Source organism: Centroberyx gerrardi, chromosome 10 (assembly GCF_048128805.1).
Source record: "Centroberyx gerrardi isolate f3 chromosome 10, fCenGer3.hap1.cur.20231027, whole genome shotgun sequence".
NCBI lineage: Eukaryota > Metazoa > Chordata > Actinopteri > Beryciformes > Berycidae > Centroberyx > Centroberyx gerrardi.
In genome coordinates, this window is record NC_136006.1 from 23,129,693 (window position 1) to 23,144,576 (window position 14,884).

Consider the following 14,884-nt stretch of genomic DNA (forward strand, 5'->3'; position numbering starts at 1 on the left):
AAAAAAACCTTTTGCTCAAGTCTGGAGGCTCTTCTCTCTTCCTCAGCCTGCTAGTCAGTCAATGAGCCACCTGTTCCGCTTCCCCCGTTGTTTAGCCGGAGCTCACTTTGGAGCTGCGCAGTGCTCTGCCACCCTGCAGTACTGACAGAGCGCATTAGTTTTCTTGCATTACTGAATGGGACCTCCAGGAAGGTAGTGTTCAAAGGAAAAACCAACAAAAGCGCTCATCACAGACATCTAGAGCAGGCATTAGAAACATCCTGAAGGTAAGAGGATGGTCCATAGAGAATAGGGATGTTCCTTCACAGTTTTTTCCTTAAAAAAGTAGGTTAGTTTGGAGTACAGTAGGCTTAATAGACGCACATTTAGGCCATAACCCTTTATCCTTCTATTTACCAAGCGTTCTACCGAGCCTTGTCCACCTCAACCTTTTAAATCACCAGCCTTCACTGATTTACTCTCCAGGTTTCATCCCCAGGATCCTGAAGTGTCTCACAATAGCCTGTCTTTCTCTCTCTATCTTTCTCTGTCTCTCTCTCTCTTTGCCTCTCGCTGTTTCTTTCTCTCTCCGTGTCTCTCTGTCTCTCTCTCTCTCTCTCTCTGCCCATTGTGTTATCAGTCAGTCTCTTCTAGCTGATGGTTTATCAGCGTTCTGAAGCCATGCCGAGGCAGCAGACAGTTGATTGTGCAGTAAAAGTCTGATGAGTGCAGAGCCGGGTGTACGGGAGGGCAAAAAGCAGCCGGGGCCTAGCAGGCAGTTAAGAAACTCATTACCTTACAGCACATTACAGGCCCGAGCAGCACAGAATAGCCTCACGATAATAACTTTACCCACACTGCCAGTTTAGCTGGGGTTTACTCTTGTATGTGACACCTGTGAGGTAGCTGTGTGTGTGTGTGTTTGGGTGTTTGCACACATAATCTGTGCAATTCTGCCTCCCATATCCTCAGCTTAATACCGTCCATTCACTGTGCAGTGCTGATAGTACAGCCTAGCCTCCAGCCAAAGCAAGCCTGCAATGTAGCGGCTGTTTAGTGCAGGTATAAATGATTGGATTCCCATAAAGAGGATGGAACACAACAGATTAGTTTTTATTACACAGCCAGACACGGCTGATTTCTGATACGGCTTCACATTTAACTGTTATGAATATTGTTGAAATAATACCATCCTCTTTACCCCCTCTCCCTCCCTTGCCTATCTGTCTCTCTCTCTCCTGGCCTGCCGATCTCTCTCTAAAGCAACAGTATAGCAGCGTCCGCGGTGTGTGCCTTCAACCTGAGCGCCATCACCCAGGCCTTCAACGGGCCCTTCCGCTCCCAGGAGAACCCTCGCTCCACCTGGCTTCCCACGCCCAACCCCGTCCACAACTTCCAGGTCAGTTTCACCCCAGCCAGCCTCATCCGGATTAGTTTAAACCCACTGAACCCCATCCAGTTTAGTCTAACAGCATTCAGCCCCTAGACTCGCACCCGCAGAATGGTGAACTGTAACAAAAACAATTACTTTTTGCCATATTATTGATTGAAGAAAGCCGAGAGGCAGCAACGATTCATTATTTCACAAGCAAAAAGTATAATATAAACATTATAATAAGCTAATGACTTTAGAAGTGTAGTTTTTTCACGTTGCTTAAAGGTAGAAAATTGCCTTGCCATCCCCCAAAACTGTTTATAACTCCTACCCCCACGCACGACTCAAAGTTACCATCAAATCAATCTCTCATTTCGAAGTCTCGCTGAAAGAAAAGAGGCCACAATCCAAAGTTCAGCTCAGCAACCCAACCAGAGCTTCACAAAGAGCTGTCATTTCATATTTATTCTTCCACAGTGTGTCATTTAACTAGCGTATTGTTGCAGCTTGACGGCTGCGGTCGCTTCGCAATCACTTCATAGATTTGTTGGCCTGAAAAAGTTGCAATTATTGAGAATAGAATGAAAATTGAAACGACCTAGCCAGAGACGGTGTATTGATTTAATCAGTGCAACAATGACCAAGTGTGTGAAGTACTTTTCATTGTTTGGTTCCTGCCAAATACACACCCAGGTAACACACATACACACACACACACAGGCAAGCTCTTTCTTTCTTTCTTTCTTTCTTTCTTTCTTCTTGCTTGCTTGCTTCCTTCCTTGCTTCCTTCCCTGCTTTTCACATTTTCCACTGACACTTTCACCATTTCTCTCCTCTCCCCTCCCTCCTCTGTTCCCTCCAGTGTGGCACTATAGACGACGAGGGTCCCAATGAGGGTTTGACGGAGCGCAGCCTGCAGGACGCCCAGCGCCTCTACCTGATGAACGACGTGGTGCAGCCGGTGTCTGTTGACCCGCTGGTCATGCAGGACGACGTGCGCTTCTCCAACCTGGTGGTGGACATCGTTCAGGGCATGGACACCCTCTACCATGTCATGTACATCGGCACGGGTCAGTAGAAAAGGGGAGAAGAAAAATTGGAGACTTGAAGACATGAACCTAGTGTGTTTTTCTGTGTCCTGAATTTGCTGAGATCCTTTGAAGGTGTGCCACACTTTGTAAACTATCTTGTTGTAGCAATACTTCAGTGACCAACCTACAGTACTGCAAGATGAAACTTCAATGATCCCTGTGTGGAAATTGGGCTCTTACAGCACTAAGTAGTAAAAGGTTGCAACAAAGCAAAATAGAATATAAATAAGAACAAAGCAAATAGGGGTTATGTAAACACTGTCAACCAACAATTTCCACACGAACATATTAAGTAGAAATGTATGGGTGAGAAGCTGTTTATCCTGGATGCTCCTTTTGTTTCATTTCCCCTTTATACAACTCAAAAAGACAGACCAAGCAGAACAACAGACGCTCACTGGCTTAAAATGAGCAGACCTGCAGCTCAGTTTACAGAGCATCACACTTAGTTATTTCTGTCTGTGTGACGATGTGATGAATCACTTTTTCATACCTCTTTACAAACCTCAAATCTCTCTGATATGTTTTCCCTCATCCTTTTTTTTTTTTGCTCTCTTGTCCAGAATATGGCACCATCCTGAAGGCGCTGGCTACAACCAATAAGAGCCTGCAGGGCTGCTACCTGGAGGAGATGGAGCTCCTCCCACCTGGTGTACGCGAACCAATCCTGAGCCTGCAGATCCTGCACAGCGACAGGTCGCTGTTCGTGGGGCTCAACAACCGAGTGCTGAAGATCCCCCTGGAAAGATGCTCCACCTACAAAACTGAGATGTGAGTATACTGCACATCCCTCTGCTGGAAAATCTCCTCTGATTGATGCGTGACTTCATGACGTTCTCCAACTACACGAATAAAGTGATGAGCCACGCATCGGGACAGCAGCCTTCACTTTCTGGAGTCAACCATGCAGTATACACCATCTACATTTTATTGTTCATTTTATGCCTTTTGGCAGAAGATTCATTTGAACCTGGTCGGTCCTCCATTGAAAGTAATTATCTGTCCTCGACTAGGATTAATATGTCTGGAAGACCTCGCCTATAATCATTAAAGTCCTTATGGAACCAGACAAATGACCAGGGCGGTATCTGCTAGCTAGAAGGAAATTAATTTGTTGTGTCTGTTTTTTCTGTAATGAAGCTCTGCATAATACAGAACAAGCACTGTTCTGGCTGTTGTTTGTGACTGAATCAGAGGATAAACAAGAAATGTGTGTGAGGCTATCTTGTACAGTGCTAGAGAAGTTTCTCTGCAGGCGCGTTTGTGTGTGTGTGTGTGTGTGTGTGAGAGAGAGAGAGAGAGAGAGAGAGAGAGAGAGAGAGAGAGAGAGAGAGAGAGAAAGCGCTACAAAGGGAGAGAGAGAGAGAGAGAAGGTAGAGAGAGCCCTTTTGCTCTGCCATCTCCAGTTTCAGTGTTATTCATGTGAAAATCCCCGTCTGGAGGGGGAGCGAGGCTAGAAAAGCTCACTGGCTGTTTGTCCAACCTTCTGCATCTCATCAGTGCTCTCAATCAGCCGCCTCTGCTGGGCACCACAGTCCTTCAAAGTCAACCTCATTTTAGCATACAAATGGCTTGATGCTTTGTTCACCCTGCGAGCCGCATGTGTGTGTGTGTGTGCGCGTGCGCGTGTGTGTACTAAGGGCAATCTACTCTGTGTGATTTGTGTGTGGGTTGGTGCTTGGGAGAGTTCTCATATGCACACTGCATGATGAGTCAGCTTGCTATTTCTCCTAACTCCTGTTCTCAGCCACATACACACACAGCTCAGGTAGGGAAGTCGGTGCATATAAAAAGGTGTGGGTGAGACGTGTGTTTGTGTGCGCGCGCGCGAGAGAGAGACAGAGAAAACAGCGAGGGACGGGACGAGGCAGAAAGGGCGAGAGGAACGGAGACGCAGAGAGAAAGGGAAAGCGCAGGCGAGCGGCGGAGGCCTGCCTGTCCTATTTAAGACACGGCGGGGTGGAACGATAAGAAGAGTGGGCTCCAAGGGCACGAGGCGGGGGGAAGGACCGTCCTTAATCCAGTCGGCGATATCTGCCCGCCTCTCTGGCTCGCTCGCTCTACAGTCTGTCAGACACACAGCCGGGGAAAAAAAAGCAAGCCGAGCTGCAAAATACGACAGATGTCAACCTGTCTGTCAACGTGACATCTGAGCTCCACTCCAGGGACTGAGGCAGCTGGAAAGGGCAGATAGGTGACGCTGATTCAGAGGATTAAGGGTAAAGGAGGCACTAGAGGGACGTTAATGTATTAAATGCATGAAGCGGTAGAACAGGGGAAGACAGGCAGATCCCGACGATGACGTAAGCAGATGAACAAACGAACGAACACACACACACATTGTACTTAACCAGCAGTTTATTGTGCAGGACAGCCATTGTGTTGAAGGATGTGGCTGCAGCGGAAGCCAGCATTGGAATTGGTTTAACTACTTTTGTTTCTCTCTTTCTCTTTCTCTCTCTCTCTGTCTCTATCTCTCCCTTTCTCTGGTGTGCCTGCCACTCATAGCATGTAAAGGAGATCCACCTGGCGTGCCGCTGTGTGTCTGAATGCGCTCGTCTCATTGTGCCGGTGTCTGACCGAGCCATTCTCCTCATCTCCGCCGCGTTGTGTGTGGCCTTCCCCATTCACACAGCCGTTCTCGCTCTGATAATAGATGAACGTTCTTTCCGATGGCTCTCGGTACAGTGGCTCATCTGCAGCCGCTCGCGCTCCTTTTCACCGCTAACTTTCTCTGTCTTCTTCTCGCGCACATTCACACACACACACGTACAGCGAAGAATGGAGGTGTGTGTGGCGGGCAGAGAGAAGTGACAGAGAGGAGTTGAGGCATGATTTATGTAGTCTTTAAGTCTTAACTTATCCGTTTTGTTCCATGGAAGAAAATCCAGCTAGCTATAAAATTGTGGATGGACAGTGTACTTGAAATGCAGAACTGCACTGTATATGAATATATGCAGTGTCTGTGTGTGTGTGTGTGTGTGCGTGTGCATGTTTGTGATTGCTTAGAGATGGAGATGAATTGCTTAATCCTCCTCTTTGGCCCACAGCAGACAAAACATGCATATGCTGGTAGGGATGTACTGTATGTACTTGAGAGGTACAGTCCCAAAACCCAATTAAGTTAAAGTGCTTTTAATGTTTAGTGTTCTGTTGTTATTGATCCGTATTGGCTAGCTTTGCAAATGCGAGAGTGGAATACCATTTGCATCATCATATTTGGCTGTAGTGCTTTTTTTTTTGTTAGATTGCTAAACCTTTTCAACAGGCAGCGCTTTGTAGCCTTTTAGTGATAGCTTGCAGACAAATGCTGCAGCCTGCGTGTCAGTGTGTGCGTGCCTGTGTGTGTTTGTCCTCTATTTGCGATAATTATATTTGACCTCACCAATTGGCACCTCTGGCTAACAGCACTGCCGTCCTCCACCCACCTCTCTCTCTCACTGTAAGTAAAGTGATTTATTTTGGCTGCAGCAATGTGCTAACTTAGCTGCGACGTTGCATCCATCAGGGCTTTTTTTTTTACGGAGGGAAGGGAGTCCGCGCTGCCAGGGGGAGGATGGAACTACTGTAGGGGGAGCGTGCAATCACTCAGAACAGTAGCGTGCCCCTATAGGATCCAGTACTTACCCCCTACCATGGGCCAACTTCTAAAGTAAGTGCACTACTTCTCTGGATTGGTTTACTCATTTGTCAAAACGGAAGGTGTCAGGCAGGGAAGAGTGGCTTGACGTGGAACTTCAAGTCGTCGCAGGGTTTCTTTTAACACTGTCGGTGTTTTGGTGGCTGGTGGCTGGTGAAGGGTGAGGATGAGGTGGAAAAATCTGAACCAAAGAAGTTTCGAGAAGGAGATGCAGGAGGAAAAGATGAAGAAAATAGGATGAGGATGAAGCTACTGTTGAGGAAAATGATTAAATGGAACAAATCACGTTTTCTGCGGTGGCCCAATTCCTGTAGCAAAGCCACAGCTCATACATCTGCTTAGACAAACATTACGTTTTATTACACCATGTATGATTGTCCTGCTAGTGATAATTATATTTTGGCCTGAGGGCTTCAGCTGAAATGGCTGGTGTGTGTGTGTGTGTGTGTGTGTGTGTGTGGTGTGTGGTGTGTGTGCCTGTGTGTGTGTGTGTGTGTGTGTGATTAACAATTAACTGGCAGCAGTCATGAGGCAGAGGCAGCAGAGTCCTGCCTGCGGCAGGAGTTTAAAGCAACATCAGGAAACCACTAAGTGGCTGTCTAGGAAAACCACTGACCATTAACATCTCTCCTACAGTGTGTGTGTGTGTGTGTGTGTGCTTGTGGATACCAGTATATACGATGTGTTACAATAAAACTTTCGCTATAGCATCAGTCCCTATAGGAACCCCTATACAGTATGATGACTTGTCTGGATTTCCCTGTCTCTCTCTGTGAGGCGAGCTTACAGGCCCTTCCCCGGCAAACCCAATTTACCGTCTGCTGTGGCTGCCAGCCTGTCAGCGGGCCTCTAGAGCACACTGCCGCTAAGCCTGTATGACCAATCAGAGGAACACTTCACCAGCCAAGGACTGAGAGAGAGAGAGAGAGAGAGAGAGGGAGAGAGACGGAGAGAGAGAGAGAGAGAGAGGCAGGAGAAGCGGTTGTTCACAAAGTGGGGGTATTTATTACCGGTATAGAATGCTATTACTTTTATTATGGGCTTTATTCTGGCTAAAGCACAGTGTAGTCATTTTGCTCTCTCTCTCTCTCTGTCTGTCTCTCTCTCTCTCCGTTGCTCTCTCACTCACTCCCCCCTCTCTCCCAGCCTTGATATGGGCAGGCAGTACGTCTTAACCCAACTCACCACCTTTCAAATCCCCAGACGCTGACAAAGTCAAACTGCTCTGCTCCCTTTTCAGGAAGGTTGTATGAAAAAAAAAAAAAAAAAAAAAAAAAGAGCAAGTGGCTATGAGTCCTGAGATGACGGCTTACTGTGCGGTTCCCAACTCCGCTCTGCCTCTCTTCCTTTTTGTCTTCTTGTCTTCCACTATCTGTCTCCCCATTTGTTCCCCTTCATCTCTACACTATCTCTCTTTCCTGTTCTATGTCTCCCTGCCCCTCTCTCTCATCGTCTATCTGCTATCTATCATCTTGCCCTCTCGTTTTCTGGTTCCTTCTCTTCCTCTCTGTCTTATAGCCCGTCTCTGCCTTCCCTAACTCTCCCGCTCCTTTGTTACCTTGTGAAGATGCGGCTCCGTACTCCTGCAATAAGACACTGGTGGCTGGAATCATACATGCAGTGCAGGAAGCATATTTTGGCAGACTGCCGTCTCAGGTTTTTTTGGACCGGGCACCATCAGTCATCAGCCCGGCTCCAACTGGGCCTAATTGGATGTATTAGCGTGGAGTGCTAGCAGGAGTTATCCATGTCTCGGATTCATCATGAGCAGCCTTCCTAAACGGCCAGCACAGCCCGGCGCAGCGGGAGAAAAGCCCCAGGGAAAGGCTCTCTCCCCTGGAGAGAGGATGAGAAGCGGGAGCCTGTCACCGGTGGTCTCCTGAGGACGCCTCCACAAGTGACAAAGCGTGTGGGGAGACGGAGCGAGGCTGGCATATGCAGACATCTGTTTAACTGTGTCAAGCCTTCCAGACAGCCACCGCTAACGTATTCTCCGGGTGTCAGCCATATAGCTAATGACGACTGACGATTTCAATCCATAATTCATCACTCCGGGTGATCATATTTGCAATTATACACTGATGGTGTGCCGTTAAAGGCGAGGTGAACTATTGTTTTTATGTCTCGTTGTTAAAGGGCCTGTAATAAACGCAGACAGTGGTTTTTACAGCATTCACAATGCATTTAAAATGCCAATTACTCCCCCGCAGAGAGGATCCGGCAGATTTATCTTCCGCTGCCGCTCGTCCAGACATATTGTTTTATGGGCTGGTGGGTTTTGCCGCTCGCTCTGTTTAAAATTTAACAGGCCATGTTCTGTGGCTTCTCTGTTTTGATATAGTGTGGCACCGGGCACGCAGGCTGCTGAATTAAATATCAGCCACTGCCCGGCCGAGTTGTCAAAACTATCCTCTCTCTCTCTCTCTCTCTCTCTCTCTGCCACACGTGCCATCACACACACCAAGACACACCCTTACATTGTACACATTCAGAGGGTTTTATCAGACACACACACCGATGTTCACGCTCTCATACAGTTTAGATGCCGCGCGTTCCTCCGTATCCGCAGACTCGGCCGACATCCCTCCGCACCGTCTATTGGAGAATGTAGCTTTCCTATTTCCATCACACGGCTCTCTGCAACACAGCCCTCTCTCCACCTCCGCTGCCTCTCTAATTGACTTTTACAGCGGACCTGCTTTAAAAAACGGTGAGCCGTCAGAACCGGAAGGCGCAGGGATTTGGCTGGTGTTTTATGCCGCTGCAGAAAGGTCAGCGTGGTAGCTAAACGCCTCGGCACGCCCTCTTTTCCCTCCACACTAGTAAATCCTCACTTATTAAATGGCCTCTGCTCATGGGGTGATTGGAAAAAATACCTTCTGCTACAGCGAGACTGGATTCGAAGGTGTGGATTTGCTGAGATGGATGGAAGCAGACAGAACTGTGTTTTAGGCGTGTTTTTGGTGTGTGTGTGTGCATGTGCATACATATGTGCGTATGTAAGTGTATATGTGTATATCTCAAATTTCTCATATATCCCCTGTGTATTGTTTGTACTGTGTAAAGCCCCACACTGCAATCAATCTGTCAGCATTTGCTTCAAGCCGGTACATTTTTCTGGTCTTAAGAGCTTAGAGCATGGATGGTTAGGTCCAGCACCGGTCTTTCTCTTTTCATCGGCCAGCATTTTTCTCCAACTATAATTAATGCAAACAGGGTAAAGCCAGGACTAAACGGATCTTTCCCTCAGGTCAGAGGCCCCCCCGCCTGCCTCTTGGCACACTTTACCCAGTGCTAATTAGGCCTCAAATCGCCTCTACCTCTCCCTTTCATACAGCTTTATTTATTCCCTCCTTGAAATATGCTCTTATTAATTGTTCCGCTTAGCTGATTTCTGTAATGTTCTGTGTGTGTCAATGGTGAGTGTGTTGGTAAACAATACTGTGTGTGCGCGTTTGTTTGTGCGTGCGTCTCTGAGCCAAGAGCGAATGAGAATTCAGCAGAGTCACACATCGCAGCAAGCGTCCTGTTATCGCAGATCCAATATGGCTGACCTTGGGCCAAAATAGCAACGCGCCCCTCCCTCCACCCTTTCAAATGGGCTATTAGGTTCACTGGACTGTGAATTTGTGACCAGCCTCATTATGATTATTGTTTCATCTGGATTGGGGATTGTGTCCGGCATCGCTGTAATAGCACTGCCGCTTAATTAAAATGACACACAAGAAGGTTAGCTGTGAGTGTGTCACGCTCCACGGCGTTTTTAGGAAGCGCTCCCCTCTCCCAGCAGTGCTAGTGATCACCAGAGAACATGGCCTCTCCCTCCGCCCCCCCCTCCCCTCCTCTCTCTCCCTCTGTCTGGGGGTCACCTCTGATGTGCTGGCTAAGCAGTAATGTCTGTATTAGATGTGAGCAGACCTCGGGTTCACCACTGAGACCCAGACCTGGCACAGAGTGCTGTATCAACACGAGGAGATTCCTCAACCTCCAGGCTAAAACACTACAGGCCTCCTCAAATAAACCATGCAGGTCTGTGCCAGGAAAAAGAAAGACAAAAAAAAACCCAGCTCTCTCTCTCTCTTTTCAGCTAAATGGAAAGAGAGGAGGAAGGGAACGGAGGGAGGCCACGATGAGGGAGAGGAGAGGAGTTGGTGGGGAAGACGAGGGGAAAGGGTGTGGAGGGGGGAGGAATAGATGAAGGGACAAAAGAGGGATATGAAGGAGGGGAACAGAGGGAGGGAGGGAGGCGGAGACAGAAGGAGAAGTGAAGGGGAGTCATTCAGAGAAAGGAGTAATTCAGTTGATGTCTTTATCCTGCATTCCTGAGGCATCCAGATCAGCTCTGGCGGCTTAGCCTCATCATTAACAGCTTTAGATTTAATTAGCCATCATTAAGCCTCTGTTTTACTGGGGGAGCTTACAAATATTTAATCACTGTTTGGTTGCTGTACCATGTATGGAGTTGTTGGTCCGGGGGCTGCGGGAGGGAGGGAGGGAGACGGAACTTTCAGAGACAGAGAATCGTTATTTAATGAACATATGTCAGAGGAGAGTGAGTGAGTGTGTTTGGATATGGTGTGGTGTCATGCGGTGTGCTGTTAGCGCCGGACTTTACTCGCTTTACTGACCAAACAATCTCTATTTCCCACCTCCCCCCTCTCTCCTGCCCCCTGTAGGCTGTGTTTGGAGGCGAGGGACCCCTACTGCGGCTGGGACTTCAGGCAGCGCCGCTGCACCACGCTGGAGGACAGCTCCAACATGAGCCAGTGGAGGCAGAACATCACCGTGTGTCCGGTAAGAGCCGGCATGTATGTTCAGTGCAGACCCCCTGCAGCTGTGACTCCCCTGTGTTTTCTACAGTAAGGATGGCAGACACACTGTGACACCTCTCCTCATGGGGCCCTTTAGCCTCAGGCTCCCTTCAGATGTCGTCTCTCCCATGACAAAGTTGTTGACTAATGACTCTCAGTGTGTAGGATAGGTTAGGATAGGATAGGATAGGGTAGGATTGTAAAGGATAGGATAGGATAGGATAGGGTAGGATAGTAAAGGATAGGATAGGATAGGATAGGGTAGGATTGTAAAGGATAGGATAGGATAGGGTAGGATAGTAAAGGATAAGATGGGATAAGATAGGATATGAGATGAGAGAAGAGAAGAGAAGAGCTGAATTGGACTGGATTGGACTGAATTGAAGTGAATTGAATGGAAGTGAATTGCTGGCTCTGTGGCGTATATCTCCATCCCTATAATCCTCTGAAACTTCTCTTCCCCCTCTTAGAAGGAAAAGTCCCTTCTAGCAATGCAAATCCTGCGCTCTGAAATGCACAAATGTACAGAGCATACTAACACACTGGGTGAAGGGGGTTGAATAACTCGATTCGGTGGCACCCCGGTCTCACTTGTGTCGTGATTGGGTGATTGATTTCCAGCTGCGGAACCAGACCACCAACGGCGGCTTCGGACCCTGGGCGCCATGGCAACCCTGCAACAACGACGACGGCATCGACGGCATCAGTTCCTGTTTGTGTCGCTCCAGGTCATGTGACAGCCCCGCCCCCCGCTGTGGAGGGAAGAACTGTGAGGGTCCAACCATCGAAGTCTCCAACTGCTCCAGGTAGGGAAGAAAATAATTGACATAGTGCTTTAACAATCAAATAAAAGATTATAGTGAATGAATGAGCTAGACTTTATAGCTTTAAAGAGTAATTATCTTGGATCACTTGTCAAATCACAGGACTAGTAATATAGTATTAGGAATAAAGACAAACAATATATAACAATAACAACTATTACAGACAATGCCAATGATACACAAGCATGCTTGTTTAAAATATATTTTCATGTACCTAAAATGAGGCTGATGCTACTTATAATTTGTATGGTAAATTTATGTCAGAATTGTCAATTTCTCGGTTCCAAAAAGCTAATATTGAGCATGTTGAGCTCGTCATATGGCAAATGAGCTGGTTCCAGATCAGGCAAGCTCCTAATATTATTCCTAAAGCGCTGCTATTGTAGCAGCAATGTCCTGATCGACTTTGAAACATCCACCTCGGGGTGCAATTTATGCGCTGAAAGGACAAGAGAAGGATCATGAACGGGAGGAATTTGATTAAAAAATGTAGGTGCCACACAGGTTCTCCTTGTGAAGCCTCTCACCGCCTGTGTCTGCGGGGGAATTGGCCAATCAGTGTTACTGAGAGCAGAGCCGGTACAAAGAGCTTAGGCACCTTTATCCCACTGGATAGCGATGCCAGATTTAATCCTAGGTGTCGAAATTGAATTGTGCTTTTGCAGGAAGTGGCAATTAAATCATGAGGAGTGCTACCCAGGAACAAAGCACTTAAGCAAATTGAAAGAATATTTCCCAGTCAAATTGAGCTCCCTGTGTGTGTTTGCACTTCTGTTTCCAGAATCTCAAATTAGAGAAATGATTACAGATATCTTGAGATAGTAAATAAGCTGTTTCCTTTTTGTCCCTTTGCATTAGAGAGAATAATATTTGAAAGAATAATACTCAAAGCACATGATATTTGAAAGAATAATACTCAGAGCACACTTCTGCATAACAATTCTGCACGTTTTGGTTTCTGATACATTTGTGTGTGCCTGTTGCTGTAGAAATGGAGGCTGGACGCCGTGGTCGTCGTGGGGACAGTGCAGCACGACCTGTGGGACGGGTTTCGAGCTGCGCCAGCGTTCTTGCAACAACCCCTCGCCCCGACACGGCGGCCGTGTGTGTGTGGGGCCAAGCAGAGATGAGAGGTGGGATGAACAGATGTGTAAATAAAGTAACCCGACTGACCTTGACAAACCCAAACCTTGATACTCTGAAGCCTGCGATAGTCAAATGCCTCTTTCCAGCCACATGATGAACTCTCATTGGGTAGAACAATCTAAAACTGTATGCAAACATGTTTCTGTAAGGTGCTTTTGATAAATGTGACATTAAATACAATCATTCACATTTGACATCACATCAATGCTAGATGATGCTGTAGAGATTTCATTTATCCTGTCTTGCTCAGCTCTCATGTGCAGTATGATGTGTTGTTTTTCTTTTGTTATCATCAATCTTCTTACACACCACCCCACCCCCCACCCCCCCCTCCCTGCCTCCCTCCACAGGTTCTGCAATGAAGGGGTGTCCTGCCCTCAGCCTATCTTCTGGTCCCCATGGGGCTCCTGGACCAAGTGCAGCACCGAGTGCGGCGGAGGGGTCCACTCCAGGGTCCGTACCTGTGAGAACGGCAACAGCTGCCCCGGATGCGCACTGGTAGGAAACGCACACACACACACGCACACACACACACACACACACACCACGCATGGTCGAGTCTTGTCTCATCACTTCCCTGAGCTTGTAGACCCTCCAAACGCTTCCATTCCCTCTTAAAAGGAGACATTTAATTAGGTTAATGACAAATTGTAATTAATGTCCTCTGAAGCTACATCTCTCTCCGTGAAGAGAGACATACTGTTGCCGTAGCTCTGTCAGTACTTGTTAATCTACGGGTGTTGATCCTCTGCGTGGTGGAGCTGAACAGAGAAGCTCTAATAAACTGAAAGCATCATCCATATTGAGGTGAGCATGTGATGGCTCCAGAGATAAGCAGCTTTTTATTTTATCTCATGAGCCTGAATGGCTCATCTGGGGTGGTTCCAGTGGCAGCATGTCCACTGTAAGCCAGATGTTTACCAGAAAATCTGCCAGGGAAATTGCTCCCATCAAAGGAAAATGTCACATTTCCCTTTGTTTTGTGACATGAAATCATTTGCAAACCCCTGATCAAAAAACCCATGTTTTAATCATGAATCTGAATGAAAATATCCACACTGCACTCCTCCACTCCTCCCATCTCCCCATGCAGGAGTACAAGGCCTGTAACCTGGAGGCGTGTCCAGAGGTGAAGAGGAACACCCCTTGGACCCCCTGGATGCCCGTCAACGTGACGCAGGGCGGCGCCCGTCAGGAGCAGAGGATGCGCTACATGTGCCGCGCCCACCTGGCCGATCCCCACGAGCTGCAGATCGGACGCAGGAAGGTGGAGACGCGCTTCTGCCCCAACGATGGGACAGCGGTCTGCGAGACCGACAGTGAGTTGACCGGCTGAGCTGACAGATACAATGGGGAACGTGGGAAGACACTGATTCGACATTTACTATAGCTGAATGTTAGTTGTTATTGAGAGTGAATGGAAAATAAATGTGCAGAGAATTGACTGTCAAACCCTGAATGGATTTTGTATTGTGTGTGTTAAATATTAATATTAAAGTAGCTGGACTAAAATCTCATCTGTATTCATGCACACTTACACACACACACACACACACACACACACACACAAACACCTGTATAAACATAATGAGAAGGAAGCACCATGCTACAATTTCTCCCAGCAGGTCCGTGACATGTTGAAAGCGCCCTCCTGCTAGACTTGTTAGCCCCCTACATGCTGTTAGTGACAGGGTCACAGTCCAGCACTCCTGGCACTGTGTGTGTGTGTGTGTGAGAGAGGGAGGGAGAGAGAGAGGGAGAGAGAGAGGGAGGGAGAGAGAGAGAGAGAGACTATCCAGGGTCACAATCCAGTGCTCTCCACTAGTGGCTTTTCCATGCCCCCCCCCCCCCCCCCGCTTCTGAATCGATTGCCTGTCTCCCCCTGTCAGCCTGCTGGAGGTCCACATCGACTCTGACAAACTGATGAAACACCAACAGGGGGGAACTGCAGGGTGAATGTGTGACAGAGAGAGAGATTTTGGGAGAATGACAGACAGAAATATGCCTCTTTAGACCAG

The 14,884-nt window shown here is 47.7% G+C and overlaps 1 protein-coding gene across 5 annotated transcripts in view; it reads left to right on the plus strand.

The window, feature by feature from the left end:
• Positions 1–14,884, plus strand: part of sema5ba (sema domain, seven thrombospondin repeats (type 1 and type 1-like), transmembrane domain (TM) and short cytoplasmic domain, (semaphorin) 5Ba) — a 116,915-nt gene that overhangs the window by 89,090 nt on the left and 12,941 nt on the right. For all 5 annotated transcript variants that reach the window (XM_078286242.1, XM_071919584.2, XM_078286243.1 and 2 more), the window contains 8 exons: positions 1,243–1,378; positions 2,217–2,424; positions 3,009–3,216; positions 10,762–10,879; positions 11,518–11,702; positions 12,710–12,853; positions 13,217–13,364; positions 13,960–14,185. In XM_078286242.1, the coding sequence (XP_078142368.1) occupies positions 1,243–1,378; positions 2,217–2,424; positions 3,009–3,216; positions 10,762–10,879; positions 11,518–11,702; positions 12,710–12,853; positions 13,217–13,364; positions 13,960–14,185 (1,373 nt within the window). The remainder of the gene's footprint in view (positions 1–1,242; positions 1,379–2,216; positions 2,425–3,008; positions 3,217–10,761; positions 10,880–11,517; positions 11,703–12,709; positions 12,854–13,216; positions 13,365–13,959; positions 14,186–14,884) is intronic.